Source organism: Phyllostomus hastatus, unplaced genomic scaffold (assembly GCF_019186645.2).
Source record: "Phyllostomus hastatus isolate PE091 unplaced genomic scaffold, TTU_PhHast_1.1 phas_contig_283, whole genome shotgun sequence".
NCBI classification, from domain to species: Eukaryota; Metazoa; Chordata; class Mammalia; order Chiroptera; family Phyllostomidae; genus Phyllostomus; species Phyllostomus hastatus.
Window position 1 is genome coordinate 11966811 of NW_025333833.1, and position 15866 is coordinate 11982676.

The window sequence follows — 15866 nt, forward strand, 5'->3', positions numbered from 1 at the left end:
AGTTCAGATTTTTTGTTTTTAACCAAACTGCTGTGACTCTGTTTCAGCAGAGTCCTGACTCTGGTTCAGGATCTGTCAGAGATAGAAGCAGAGAGAATTTGGGGATCCCCTCTCTGCCTTCTTCTAGGATGTCCTGAGTTCTTACGCATTCAGATTTCCTTCCTTCCCTTTTCTGGCTCCCCAGATAAGAAAAACAGAGAGGTTTAGCAGGCTGCTCTTCCTACCAAAGTCAGCCTACTTTTGTTTGCATCCCAGGAAGTATATTCAGGTGGTTGCTTTTTGTCCGATATCCAAGTTTTACCGATGTTTTCTATCGGGGGATAGTCCAGTAGGGTCTTTGTCGTATTTGGAAGCAGAAGTTCTCTTGCTACCTGGGACTTTCAATCTTGAGAGTCATTTCTTGCATAGGCCAATGCAACAGCTTCCTAACCATTCCCTTTGTCTACCTCTATTCTCAATACACCAGCCAGAGGGATACTATTAAAGGTTAACAGCAACTTCTAGGGTCTCCCCATTTCTCTCACAGTAAATCCATTAATGTTTACAATGTCCCCCGCTGCCTGGTTGAAACTCCCCATCCTTGGCTTCCTGGTCACATGTTTCTGCGGGGTTGCACCCCACTTTTCTGACCACTCATTCAACAGCTCCTGTTCACTCTTGCTCCTCTAATCCCGAAAGGTGAGTTCACCCTAAAAATGCGGTTCTTGGCACTCTGGTCTTTCTTTTTTCCACTTTCCTCTATGGTCATCTCACCCACTTCTACACTTGAAGATTAATTATAGGGCACTGAATGAGGCTCTTCCTGTTCCCTAGAACTGGACACCTGGACCCAATGTTGAAGGCAAAGAGTCCTTCTGTATTCCTTACTTTCCCAACAGAGCTGCAAACAACACTGATGTGAGGAAACTTCTTCCCTCTAGTATCTGCTCAAATTTGAATAAACGAGAGTAAACCTGGAGTGCGTTACGGCAGGTTCTAGCCACCTTTGTTAAAGGTGCAGATCTGCGTCCGGCAGCTCGGAGGCAGCGGGCGGCCGGGAGGCGGAACCCTTGGGCGCGCGTCCCTGCTTCTGGCCGGGCGCGGGGAGCGGTGCACAACGTGCGCGCACCCCTGCCGGCATGGAAGAACGCGGCGATTCCGAGCCCAGCCCGGGCTGCAGCGGTCCGAGACCCGGCGGCGCTCTCGGTGGCGGTGGCGCCCACCCATGGGCCCCGGAGGACGCCTGGATGGCCACTCACCCAAAGGTCAGGAGGCGCCAAAGGAGCGTGGCGCCGGTCCAGGCCCCCACCCCAGGCAGAATCCCCGCAGCGCGCTCCCCCTTCTAACCCTTCACCCCTGCAGGGCCCGGTCGCTGAGTTCGCGCGCGACCCTCGCGGAAGGGGGCCCGCGTGCGCACTGCCATCTGCAAGCAATATTGTTTTCGTTTGTTTCAATCAGTTCAACTATTGCTCGGACACTACCGCATACCCCCATCGCCATTCTTCACCGCAGGTGAAGACAAACACGGCCCCTCACAGGTCGAAGGCCAACAGTAGCCACTCCACTAAATGTCTAAGTGTGACCATCTAGGGTTGGTCTGGGGAATGGTCTCGTTTAATCCTCACACTGACCACGCAGAACAGACTGTGGGAGGTGGATAAGATCTGGGAGTCTGTAATGATAAAGGTTCAGGAACTAAGCCGTGGGCCCAGAGTGAGTGTGCGTCTTGATTGTGCTGCAGTGCAGATGCCTAATTTTTCGAATTTCTTGGGAAGTTTGAATAGGTTGTTCCCCAAAACAGAACTACTCACATTGTGGTGTGTTTTTCTGTATTAGCGGTAAGGGAGAAAAGGATAGTTCCTTGCTTGCTTCTGCTTGGCAGATTGCTGCCTTATACCATTACTGCCCCTGGCAATGAAGGAACAGTGAATGGGGATGGGGACTTTGTAGGAATCTGGGGGGACTGGTCTAGTAACTTTGGTAGAATTGCAGTCTTCTGCCAAAGAGCAGTATGTCATAGGCAATCATCTAAAAACAGTCAAGAAGAGGAAAGTATTGAAGCCATAAGTCTGAAGAGTTAACCCCTTCCCGTTTTATCTTGCTTAATGCTACCCTCCTTCTCTGTCTCCTTAAACACAAACAATAACGTGGAGATGCTATTCCGTTTCCTAAAAACAAAAACCGAAGCATGGAGAGGCAGCATAGTGGTTGGGAGCATGAACTCGAAGCCACGTTGCCTGGGTTTGAATCCTGGTTCTGTCACCAGCTTTGTGATTTGGGGAAAATCATTTCATCTTGTTGTGCTTCGTTTTTCTCATTTGTAACATGGGGATGATAAGAGTCCTTAGCTCATAGGGTTCTTACAGGGCTAAAGTATTTTACATATAGTAAGCACTATGTAAGTATTTAAGAAGTGAAACACCAGTAACAAGTTTTAAAAACCTCATCTGTAATTTGGTGCTGCTATTCAGTTTTATTACTTGCGGATTTTTTGTCTTTGAAGTTACTGGCTATATAGGCTCTGACCATCAAATCTTCCCTTCCAATATTTTTTCCTCTTGAAGGATCTAATTGATTTTTTAAAAAGAAAGAAAAGAAAAGATATTGGGTGTTTGGTTTGTCCACTTCTGTCTTTTTATTATTCAATTTGAAAATTACTTAGGTCCATCTAGTTACATGGTATCAGATTTGTCATCCTCAAATACCTTTTTCATCAGATTCTCCTGCTTAGAAGTCCTCAGTGTTTCCTTATGGGTAGAATTCAGACTTTCAGTTTGGCTATCAAAGCCTTGCAGCCTGGCCCCCAATTACTTTTTCACTGCTGTGGCCAAGCACATATGAGGTTTGAGGAGGACAACTAACAACACCCCTGTTGTCCTGCACCTGTCCGCTTATGCTGAAGCCAGCAGGAGAATGGGACTTCAGCTGTGTCCCGGGGCGTGTCTGCTAATCTCTCACCTCTGCACTAGCTCTGCTCACCCCCCTAGTCACTGATGCAGCTGGGCAACCTCAGGCTTCCCCTGCAGGAGTAGGCCCCTGAAAAATGTTCCCTCAGTGCTGACCAGCAAGTCTGAAAGCAGCAGTGCATTGCTTGGTCCTTTCTTTAAAATCTAGCAATTAATTAACTCCTACTCTTGAGAGAGAGAGAGAGAGGGGCCAGGAGTGGTATTCTAGCAGATTTTCTCCATGTGCAAATGAGAGACCAGGGCAATAGAGGCTCCTACTAGCATGACCCAACAAAAACGTAATGAAGTAATGTCTCTACTTCTGGCAGATAGATTTCTTTATAGGCCTTTGAATATGTGTGGCTTATTTGTGTGATTAAATAATCACACAGAGGTGGGATTCAAGTTGGGCCCTTTGTGTGATTAGTGACACTGTTGCGTAGCTTCTCTGTTTACTCAAATAGTACATGCCCTTCAGGGCCCACCTTGAATCCCACCTCTGCCATAAAACATTCACCAGCCAAGCCACCTGAGTGTAGCTCCTCTGACCTGTTGTGTCATTTTTCTTAATTCTTACCTGAGGACATATTATTGATTTTAGAGAGAGGGGAAGCGAACGAGAAAGAAAGAGAGAAACATTGATGCCAGAGAGAAACATCAATTGGTTGCCTCTTGTAGGTGCCCAACCCGGGACCAAACCCAAAACTTAGGCATGTGCCCTGCCTGGGAATCAAACCCATGATCTTGTAGTTTACAGGGCAATGCTCCAACCAACTGAGCCACACCAGCCAGGGCTGTGCCATGTTTTTTTTAATTTCACTCACTTGATTTTTAATCACTTTCTGTCATGTATTGTTATTTGCCTAACAGTTGCAAGTATGCAATGTGTTTACCCTGCAAGTTTTTTAGAGGCAGGGAGCAGGTCTTATATTGCCTTGTAAATCCCACTGTGCCTAGAATTGAGTTTTATACACTGTATATATTTAATAAATAGTCATTGAGTGAAAGAAAATATTGAAAGATTGTTCTCTGTTTAATAATTACATTTTGATTTTCAGTATTTAGAAATGATGGAATTAGATATAGGAGATGCTACCCAAGTTTATATAGCATTCCTGGTGTACCTGGACCTCATGGAGAGTAAGTTTTTGTTTATATTGCTTTATTATTGGCACAGGCCATGGTAGAGGGTTGGGGAGTTGGGTTTGGCTATAGCATTGTTGACATTATAATAAGCCATTATTTATGCATTTGCTATTAATGTCATCAGTTTTGTAATTTCTTCATTTACATTGGGAATTACTGGATAACAAAATAAGTAAAAGAGAAGGTAAATTAAAATATAAAGAGAAGATAACATTATAAGAGATATTTGCTGAGCTGAATATTAGGTAGAAGTTTAGAATTTTTATCTTTGATTTTTCATGAACATTACTGTTCACTCCCTGATGCTCTTGCAGGTAAGAGTTGGCACGAAGTGAACTGCGTGGGGCTACCCGACCTCCAGCTCATCTGCCTCGTCGGCACCGAGATAGAGGGAGAGGGGCTGCAGACGGTGGTGCCCACGTCCGTCCATGCTTCCCTCAGCCACAACAGGTGGGCCGGCGACTGGTCTTTGTCCCCAGGTCGTCCGTTCGTCACGCTGCACTCTGTAAACTCACACAATATATATCAATTCTATGTCAGTTAAAAAAAAAAGCATGATGGAATGTGAGTGGGTGAAAAGGATGATCTACTACAGGGAATAGCAATTTAAATTGATTTTATATTAAAAAGAATGCGCTGACTTTGATACTTCATTGTTAGAAACAAATTATTTTCCATACACTGCACAACCAGTCTGAGACATCAGTTGTAAACTGTTATCCTAGACTGTGCTGCTTAGCGGTTTGAGTACAGTGGGGTTTTTTTTAATGCTCTTTATTTCTCAAAAACTTTACATAACACTTTTATGACTAGGGAGTTTGGGTGGTATACAAAGCCCGAGAGCCAGAGGAGTGAGCATGTTGCTGGAGGGGCAGTTTCATGTTATTTACGTGGGGCTTATGGGATACAAGCCATGATAGCCGTCCCCGTCACTGAAGCCGGAGTTTGTGAAACTGGATTAAACTCTGTCATTTACAGAGTTAACTACAATTACTCATAAAATATTTCCCCAATGATGACAGTAAGTAATCTCACTGTATCCTAGTTTAAAACCACTTAGTGGCTCTCTCGACTGCTGAGTGACAGACACAGTGGCGTGTGTGTGTGTGTGTGTGTGTGTGTGTGTGTGTATTTGCATGACTCATTCTTGCCATTATTTATTTTATGATGTATATGTATGTGCAGACTCCTTACAAGGTAACAATTCTAGGTAACATTTCATGTTACACCTGAATTTATAAGATTGGCCGCACAGTTTTCATATCCATGTCCTGCTTAGTTTCCCGGGCTTTGGACCTGGTGATCTCACTCACTGAGAACACAGGCGTTGGCACGAGTGCAGATGGGCTGGCTCCGTGTGACAGAGCGGCCGTGTGACAGAGCGGCTGTGTGACAGCCGCGGGGGGAGAACGCGCTGCTCTGAGCAGACGCGCTTTGTGACTGGTGTGTTCTGTGCGGCACTCATACCTCACCGGTGCTCAGAGTGAAAACACCTTGGCATGATTTTCAAGTCTCAGAAGGTCTTTCGGGTGGAAGTTGGCGTGGAGTGAAGTGAGTGGCGTCACCAGGTCCCCAGCTCATCCATCCTGTCAGTGCTGAGGTGGGGGAAGGGGCACAGACCGTGGCGCCCACGCCCTCAGCACTTGCCTTGGGGAAGTGTTGGCCGAGTACTATTCGCTGATCTCTGGTAGGAGAATAGAGCTGGTCCAGTGCCCACATCGGATTGTCTGGTGGGAGAATTGTGCTGATGGAGGGTGAGGTTGTTAGTGTTTCTTTAAGGACACAACACATCTCCTTGTTCTGTCATCTAAAAATGCTACTTCATGCTCATGTTAAATAACTATTAGCTTACATTTAAACAGATTACATTAAGTTATGTGTTTGTATTGTACATGCATTTGGAGAGTCCTCTAGATTGTCTCTTACTGAAGTGAATCTGAGAATCCAGGTGGCGCACTTGGTAGGTGACCTCAGAGGTGTGGACACTGGTTTCCCAGACCCAGCAATGGCATAAAATGGTGTTAGTAAGTTCGCAGAGGTCAAAGAGATCTGATTCGGATGAGGCGAGCAGAGGAACCCTAAGGAAAGACAGGGCCTCTTCCAGCGCCGAGTAGCAGCCGGAGCCCCACATGTGTTCAGAGGGCCAGAGTGGCGTCTTTGGGCCGCCGTGCCTCTGCTCCTCCTCGAGTGTCCCTGCACAGCAGGGGTCTGTCGCCGCAGAGCTAGGGAGCGAGGACCTCGGGTTTCTGTGGTAGTGTTAGCGTCACAGTAGTCGTCCACGGGAAAACGTCTCAGTAACTTACACAAGGACCTGGAGCAAGTTCTGAGGAAAGGGCATTTCTGTTTTGTGCTCCCCTTTTTTTCCTGATGGAACCTGTGCGGTCTCCCAGTTGCAATGTCACTGCAGTTTCTTTGGTAAAATGCAAGAGAGAGATGCCGAAAACTAAACCGCAGTTGTCGTATTTCAAGCTTATCTGTGTTTATACTTATTTTGTTAATTTTTAAAAAGCTGAGTGAAGTGTTTTTGTAAGTTATAAAATCCAGAGACAGTTAACAACTGTTTTTTAAAATGATCTGCAAATCTTGTGTTGTTTTTTTTTTTGCTTCATGATGCCAGTGAATCATTCACCCTGTTCACCCGACTGAGCAATAAAGGGCCCTTTCATCCCCGCCAGCGAAGGAGAGTAGGTAGCCTGTGTGAGGGCGGGGCCTCTCCAGCGGCCATTTACCCCCTGGGTTCCACAGATGAGTGGCGTTTCTCTTGATTTCTGGTGATACATGGGTACTCTCGGCCATTTTACCCGAGAGAAAACTTTCCCCTTTCTTAGCATCTTCCAATCTGAAAATTACTCTAGAAATTCAGAAAAAAGCTTCAATATTCCGTATACCAAATTGGTCATTTGCTAATTCAGCAGCCCTAAGGCTAAAAGCCTTAAGACTTTTGTCATTTGTTTGGTCAAGACTCTTTTGGCCATACTCTTGCCACTTACTAAGTGGTCCTTTCTTATAACACTTATCACATTTATTGTTACTCAGTATATTTCATATATATGTATTTTTATTGTTTACTGTCTTCCTTCTCTATTAGAAAATAACCTCCATGAAAGCAGGAACTTTGTTCTGTTCATTGCTGTCTCCCAAGTGTATAGCCTAGTACCTGGTACTTGATATTAAATCAGTGTTTGTTGAATGGCTAAATGAGCTCTCTGAGACTACTAAGTTCCTGTGGTGGAGATTTGCTAAATCAAATCTTAAAGAACACAAAGACATGCTCAAACAGTCTTCTAAGAGTTTCAAAAAGATTAGATTGTCTACAAAATCCATTTGCTTGCAAGATTTATCACTATTTCCCACACTTTACACTGTAACTGTACTACGCTACTGAGGAAGGAGACAATGACAATGCCCCCTGACCTTTTAGAGAATCTCTTTTTCATCCATACCTGCCCCCCTACCTTTAATCCCCTTTTTTCCCTTATCGTCTGGGGAAGAGGACTTAATAGTGGAGGAGTAAAGGGCTGCTAGAATTGACTGAGTTCCTTCTTTAGAACATTTAAAAATTTTTAATTGTTTTAAATTGAGGTGTAATTGACATATAACATTAGTTGCATGTGTAAACATAATAATTTGCTATTTGCATACATTGCACAATGATCAGTGCAGTAAGTAGTTAACAAAATTTTTTTTCTTGTGACAATTACCTCAGTATCTACTCTCTTAGTAACTTTCGAATGTGCAATATAGTATTATTAACTGTACTTAGAGCCTCTTAAAAGATGTTCTTAATTATAAGATTTAATCCTGAAATGTGATCATTTTTTTTTTGAAGGATACTTCATTAATTCTTTCCTTGTAATTGAAAAATATCTCCACTCTTTAAAAGTAGATTCTTTATTACAGAATCATTTAATGACTTATTTATTTGAGGCCTAAAGCTTACTAACCGGTAAAATGATCTCTGTCCTTTGACTTCCCTGCGTGTCAGGGGCGTGTCCCTGTGTTGCCTCTGTTGGGAGTCTGGTGCCCGTGAAATCCCCAATTCTGGCAGCTTCTTTCTCTTGCCCTCCACGCACTCACACGCACGCACAGAGCTTGCAGTTTACATGAGCAGAATGGCTTCCCACTGGGGCGAGCAGCCACACAAGCGCCTAATTGTTCAGCAAGCCCCCCTTGGAGGTTAGCCACCTTGCTTTTTCACTAGGAAGGCCCTGGCCTGATTCCCAAGGAGGCGGTCTGTTGTCCTTGAAACTTTTCTTCAGGATTGAGCCTGTGGATGAATAAACCTTCTTGGGCACCAGGTGAAACTTGCATTGTGTTTTGGAGCCGGGTTTTGGAGTGTCCTAGTAAATAATATAATGAGGCAAGTCAAGGAGTTAATGTCTTTAATTCATGAGCATACAGCATGTGCCAGTTTGGCCACACTGAAGAAGACAGAAGGAGATAGTGCTTTCTGGGGGTCGAAATTAATAATAATTTTAACCCGTGATGCGTTCTGTTCCAGCAACACTTGAAGGTAACAGTAACGCTGCCTTCAACCCTCTTGTCCTCTGTGTTCATGTCCAGAGGTCGCTCAGCCTCTGCTGAGGGGCCGGCACTCAGCCCAAGGCCCGGACTCACGGAGGGCGTGTGGGAGGAGGGGCAGTCACCAAACAGTGTTTCCTGTCTGTCTGCCGCAGGCCTGTGCTCCAGTTAGCCTCGTTAAACTTCCGAATCCCTCTGTTTACGCACGCTGAGCACCTCTCCGAACAGCTGTGAAAAGAAAACCCATTGCAAATGTCAAATTCTGTTACATTTGAAACAACTGATTATTACTGATTTATCTCTTTGGTCAAGTGGGGTTTTTCTCTTGAAATGTAATGAACTAAAAAAATATGAAATTCTTCTTATTAATACATAGGTTGTATTTTTCATAAGTGGATTTATACCAAATATGAACTATAAACAATTCTATTATCTAAATTACTACTTTGGATTTGTGTGATGAAACATCACTACAGTATTTTTCTAAATAACTGAGCTTTTAAAAAATGTACGTGTGAGGAAACTTTGTTTCATGATTTCTGAGTTACAATTTCAAACTGAAGTTGTTGGAAGGTACGTGAGATTATAGTATTTTAGTGATTCTTGGTTCTCAGCATCTTTACTGTCTGTGATTTTTAAAATAGAACGTTGGCACCTTTTATTGTTGTTGTTATTATTACTAGATTGAGAAAGCTGCACAATCTGTTGACTTAAAGGAAGCGTAAACATTGTAAGGAGTTTATCACCATCCTATAAATGGGAAGGACAACGGCACTACTTTAACTGTAAGACAAAAATAGGCTAGTGCAGACCGCAGCAGGGCTGTGGTGGGACTCCGCGAGTCTGCTCTGAGAGCCGGGGCAGACGGACTGTCCGAGTGCGAGTGTGTTATCACCGGAGGGTTCAGGGGGTCCCCCGCCCCCACCCAGACTGCTCCCCAGCAGGACCAGCCCAGCTCAGGGACGGGAAGTCCCACTTCGTTTCTGGCAGTGGTTTCTCTCAACCCTGAAGACAAACCGGCTTCACAACCCTGGGCTGCTTCTCAGATGTTGGGGTTTCCCACACGGGTGTTCTGACTAAGCCAGAAAATGTTTTGCTGTTTGTATCCAAGAACTCTGGAAACAAACATGAATGAAATGGAAATTTCTATCCTAACTTTCGGTATACGGGCTAGAATTTCCACACAGTTCACCTTACGAAACACACACACACGTACATTCTGATTCAAACCAATGGAAGATTCGTAAAGATCGCTTCAGAGGTTCTTCCCTTCCATCTGTCCCCCACCCGTGTCTGTTGCACTCTGCCCGTCCGGGGGTTGGAAGACGCTCGCCTTCAGCCGGCGTGTGCCGCGGTGTCCCCACTCGCCTTTCCCGCCGGTGCCGGGTGTGGGGCGTCTGACCGACACCTGTGCTCGCTGCATCTGGCCCTCTCTACAGTGAATCCCTGGTGGGAACGGGAACCCCCCTGATTTCCGTGCAGTTGAACATAGGTGCAAACTGTTTTTACGGGGGGCGGGGGGGGTGCACGTCTTTGGGATCTGTTTGACCTGTTTACCTGGGAAGGGCTCGTTTCTCCTTGGAGTTGTGTCCCTTTAAACTCCTTCGTGTTCACATCTGTTTTATGGCTTTGGGGAAAAATGTGATATTTTTTAAGCACATCGGGCATTCTCGTTGTTACGGTAGGAATGGTGTGAGATCTGCACACTGTTTGGAAGTGGGACATCCTCCTGCTCTGACTTTTGAATTAGTAATACCGAAAAAACGCACAGTGCCCTGTGCTCATATCTTACGTTCTTATTCTTAACCTCTTCTGTAGTGTAGAGCAGGGGCCAGCGACCTTTTCTGGAAGGGCTAGGTAGTAAACATTTGAGGCTTGTGGAAGGAGTGGCAAAACTGAGGCTGTTGTGCAGGTACTTATGGGGCCATTCAGAATGTTGCAGCTAAAGACGTAAAGACCCCCCTTGGTTCCCGGGCCGTGCAAACGTGGGGGCACAGTGTGCCGAGCCCTGTGCAGAGACACGTGGTAGGAAGTTTGAATGTTTTGATGAGCAAATATCAGATACTGAAATTATAAGTAGCAGGTGGGCAGCCCTTTGTGGCTGATGTTCTGACAAAGCAGTCAGAACTCCGGCTTTCCCAGAAGTTGACTGCTGTTTCAAATCACTTTAAAATCTCCAGTCTCTACTACAGATTTAAAAAAAAAATTGATAATTGTAGAAAGAATATTTCAGAGCAGAGACCTTTCTTTTTTAGATTTTTTTAATAGGTTCAATAGCTAATAGAATGGGTGAAGGGTGACCTTCAGAGTTTTTACTTAGGGATGGGAAGCGGGAAGTAAGGGGACAAATGGCACGTTGGCCGAAGAGAATGCAGAGCTGAGTAATTTGTGGGCCCAGCTGCAGCGTGTCAACGTGCTAGTAAATCTGTCCCCAACTTCTGGAGACCGGGTGAGCTTAATGAGAAAAACAACTGATCGGTTTTTGGTTGCCTTTGAAAGCAAGCTCCTCTGGAGGTTCCATTGGCTGAACTGTTGGACCCGGGCTTTGTGGAGCAGGGAATAAGGTTTTCAGTGGGTGGTTTTCAATTTCAACAAAAGGTAGCAGTGCTTTGAGGACCCGGGTCTTAGATCTGATAGATTATTTTCCACAGCAAGCAAACCGGAATCATTTAGAGCCTTGATAGCTTGGTATATAATTTTATTCCAAAAGTTCAATTTTTCTCTATATTTTTCTCTTTGCTTTTATGATGTATCAGAATACATATTGAGAACGATAAAATATCTATATTCAGATCTAATGATTCCAATACTTGGTAAAATCCAACAAATATTTAAAAAGGAACAAATACCTTTGAGAAAGGTGATCTTCACAGGGTACTTTTATTAGCACCTTCACCCTGAAAACCTGCAACAGAATATTATATAGCCACTTAGCAGTAGTAATTATGAACACAGTGGGGGAAATACTTATTATAGTCTATTTTTTTAAAAACTAACCTCACTACCAAATTGCCTCACGGTCAGACACAGACCCGGAGAACCGGAGCAGGACCGCTCACGGCCCTTGGCCGGTTTCGATGCCCTGCACGCTCACTTCCGGTGACCGTTCTGTGGGTCCTGAGGTCCGGTCTGACTCTCCGGCGGGATGATCAGGAGAGAGGGGCGCATACAAGGGAGAAGGGTGGCCCTGGCTGGTGTGGCTCAGTGGATTGAGCTCCGGCCTGTGAACCAAAGGGTCGCCGGTTAGATTCCCAGTCAGGGCACGTGCCTGGGTTGCGGGCCAGGTCCCCGGCAGGAGGCCCATGAGATGGAACCACGCATTGATGTTTTCTCTCCCTCTCTTTGTCTCTCCCTCCCCCCTCTAAAATAAATAAATATATGAAATCTTTAAAAAAATGTTTTTAAAGAGAAGGGTTGAAAGTCAGTGGCTGGCCCTTCCTTCCAGGATTTTCTGTATGAGAAAACCACTTTAAATGTTTCTGTCTGAGCCTTCGCCATGTTCGTAGTCAGCATTATAGACGTAACAATGCTGTTGCCCACCTCTTCCCCAAGACTTCCCAGTATTTGACCCTATTAATTGAGTGACTAAGAATCCTAAATGCCTTGTGACTTTCTTCGCAGGATAAGGGAGATCTTGAAGGCCTCTCGAAAATTGCAGGGTGACCCGGACTTGCCGATGTCCTTTACTTTGGCCATAGTGGAGTCCGACTCCACCGTAGTCTACTACAGACTTACCGACGGGTTCATGCTGCCGGACCCTCAGGTCAGTGTGGAGGCACCAGCGGTGCACGGCGCACGGAGAGGAGACCGGGCCGGGTCTCGCTGTGGACCGAGCCTCTCACGGCGCTCCCCCTTCCCCTGCACCGTGAGGGTTCGTGAGAAATCATGGCTCTCTCCTCGTACCTCAGAAAACTGCTGTGTTTTGCTCAAAGTGACATGTTCTTAGTGTCCCTAGAAAGCGCTTCCTTACTCTATGGAGAATTTCAGTTTCCCAGAGAACTTCCTGACGTTATGGTGCACTTTATTATCTGATGAGTAACTGAGGTGGAGAGTAAAGGCTAGTGATATTTCTAACCAAAGAACCACTTCTTTGGGTGCGTGACATCGGTTGACGTTTTGAGAGCCGTATTTTCATGAAATGAACGTGCTCTCTACGATGTCTTTACGTGTTTTGTTGGCATAGTCAGGATACTTACATGACATATCTTTCTGGTCTTGCTTTGGAATGACATTATCCTTTGGGGGCAGGCCCATCCTGATCTTCATGTTTTATGTTGCAGAATATTTCCCTCAGAAGATGACGCCTGCGCTTCGGGGCCGACTTTATTCACACGAGGTTGGATCTGAGACCCATCGACCTGCGTGATCTTCATCTCAGAGACGGTCGGGGTGGACCCAGCTGGTCCCACCCCATAGTTTCTGCCTGAAATATAAAACTTTCCCCAATAGGAGAAATTTTTGTTGTTCAGAAATATGGGACAGTTGCTCTAAGACTTTCTTACCTGGAGACAGCTTGGTTACAGTTGCACCAGTTTACACTTCGGGTGTGCTACAAGGGGTGGAATGCGTGGCTCCTCTGGCACCCCCACTTGTACCTGCCCCCCACCCCCGTCCACCACAGCTGTGAGCTCGTCATTGAGACTGCCACCTCGCTCCCCCACTCAGCCCGCTCGGTGCCCGTGGCCACTGCAGCCGGCCGGGACGCCGCTCATGTCCACCTTGATGGCTGAGAGTTCAGTCTGCTGCTTCATCCCACAGGAAGTAAAACATTTCTCAGTTGTTTTTAATGTTGCAACTACTGTTACTTTCCTCTTAGGTGAAAACTATAAATACACTTATCCACAGGGTGAACCCACACGTCTGGGTTAATAAGGAGCCGAGAAGTGTCGCCTCCAGAGTACTGGGCCTCCTTTCCCTCCCTGTTGCCACGGCCGCAGGAGACGAGAGAAATAGTGGGGGCAGGGTCGGCCTTAAAGACGTCCTGACGAAGTAGACCCAGACATTCCACTTTCGTATAATATACTCCAGTTCAGTTGGCTAAAGTGTAAAAAATGATATACACAGAGATGTTCTAAGTAACAATTATAACCCTAAATTCAGGGCTCAATAAACTTTTTCTGTGAAGGTCCAGAAAATGAATAGTTGAGGCTTTGCAAGCCATACCGTCTCTGTCACAGCTCTGCAGCTCTGCAGCTTGCAGCACAAAAGTCACAGTAGACCGTAGGTGAACAAATGGGCATGGATGGCTGTGTTCTAATAAAACTTTATTTACAAATGCAGGCATATACACACACAGTGGTACATTATATAGTCATTAAAAATTAGTAAAAAATATAGTGAACAAAAAATACTAAGTAAAAAAGCAAGATATGAAAGTGTGTGAATGGGTGTATTCATGGCTGTAAGTAACACACCCAACGTGTAATAAAACAACAGAATGAATCACTAACCGGTTATATAATAGAATGGCAGGGCAGTAAATGGATGACTTGGTTTTTCTTCAGTATTTGTTTTCCTTTATTTGTATTTTATAATAAAAGTTTTTCTAAAAAAATATTTTGAAATCTGTTAGTTACCTATTATTGCACAATACTATCCCACACGTTACAACTTACAACAGCACCCATTTCAGACCTCAGAGTTGGGCCCCTCCTAAGGCTGCAGCCTCACCCAAGGTTTGACTGCAGAAGGGCCTGCCTCCTGACTCGCTAGTAGCAGCTCCTGGCTCCCTGTTGGCAGTCGGACTGAGGGCTTCAGTCCCTAGGACGCTGCTGGCAGAAGGCCACCCCCAGCTCGGCCACGTGGGCCTTGCCAGCACACGGGGTTGCTTCCTCAAAGCCAGCAAGGAGTTTCTCAGCAAGATGGACCTCACACTGTTACGTAACATAATCTTACACATCCTCCCACCTTTACCCTATTCTGTCCGTTCAGAGTCAAGTCATGGCTGATTACTCTAGGAGAGTGACAATAACAAGAATGGAAAATGGCCAAGGATAAGAATATTACAAAATGTTATAAAAGCATCCTTCTTGGTCTGTCCTAGCTCCTGACACTTTTCTTTTGATAATACTTGAATTTCACTTTTATTCCTGATGGAAGGTCCTGGGAGCTCTTTCGGCCCCTCCCCCTCTGCTCCTGCAGAAAGCCTGCAGGCGCACCGGTTCGTAACAGTGAATTTCCAGAACTCCAGTTGTCAATTTCCAAGAATCCTACAGCAGTGTATGATTAATTCTTAGGGTTTCTCCCACTGGATCCCTTTTGAGGCTTTTCATCACAGTGCTGGAAAAGTGGTGCATTTTCAGAAAGAAATGTAAAGCTTAATGAGCGATAGGTCAGATAACCCTGAGACCGGGAGTGTCCTGGGTCGACTGTGAAAGCTTTCTCACGACGTTGCAACGGTCCATCCCGGAATGTCTACTGTGTTCCAGATCGTCCCCTGTGTACTGGACCCGAGTTGTTCCGTCCAAAGCCAGCCAGACACCTGCTAATGTGAATAACGGTCCAGAACAGTTTGGGAAGGGAGACAACTCAGCTGCCTGCATCTGTTTCATTTTAGTGAAAATCTAGCTAAAGTGATTTTTTTATGTGTGATCAAGTGGTTGTATAATTGCATTTGCATTCATATCTCTTTTTACACATCTGTGTGCCCCATTACCTTCCACAGCAACTGGCATGTATACTAAGCTTTTAATAAATATTTGGTGAGTGGATGCATGCTGTTCGTAGGCTTGGTGAATTACATACACATAGTGATTGACTTTTTCCCTCAAGGCGAGCCGAAATCCATTTGGACAGCAGAGGGCGCTGCTAAACAAGCACAGATTTTTCAGACCAGGAGCCAATCAATCAGTTTGAGAAGTGGTGCCGTGCCCTTCATCGGTTTGAGAAGCAGTGCTCTTGAAAATTTATTTTCGATCTGTGGGAAATAGCATAAATAAAAGTATAAGTTTCATGTGCTCACACCCCCTTTCTTTCTGGCATGCCTCTAAAATTACACTCTCGACTGTCGTTAAATATGTGATTCTATTCATGCTTTCCTCAAAATGTAGATCCGTCTATAAAAAGAAGCTTGTTTGGGGCAGGGGGAGGTGGCGTGGGAGTTTTTCTCTAGACTATGGTTTTGTTCATATCCATATGAAATGGTGCTTTTCATTCTTTTTTTCCTTGCAAAAGCCTAATTTATTAAAGAAATTTCAAATACAGATCACGGAGCAGGAGACCCCAGCTCCGAAATGCTCACTGAACGGGCTGCCCCCCAGTGGTGAGAGGCAGCAA

General features: G+C 45.2%; 1 protein-coding gene across 1 annotated transcript; it reads left to right on the plus strand.

The window, feature by feature from the left end:
* Positions 1-1104: 1104 nt before the first annotated feature.
* Positions 1105-14147, plus strand: TSEN15 (tRNA splicing endonuclease subunit 15). The gene is made up of 5 exons (XM_045838548.1): positions 1105-1244; positions 3983-4064; positions 4385-4520; positions 12213-12354; positions 12872-14147. The coding sequence occupies exons 1-5, from the start codon at positions 1119-1121 to the stop codon at positions 12890-12892; spliced, it is 507 nt and encodes a 168-aa protein (XP_045694504.1). The 5' UTR covers positions 1105-1118; the 3' UTR covers positions 12893-14147.
* Positions 14148-15866: the final 1719 nt, after the last annotated feature.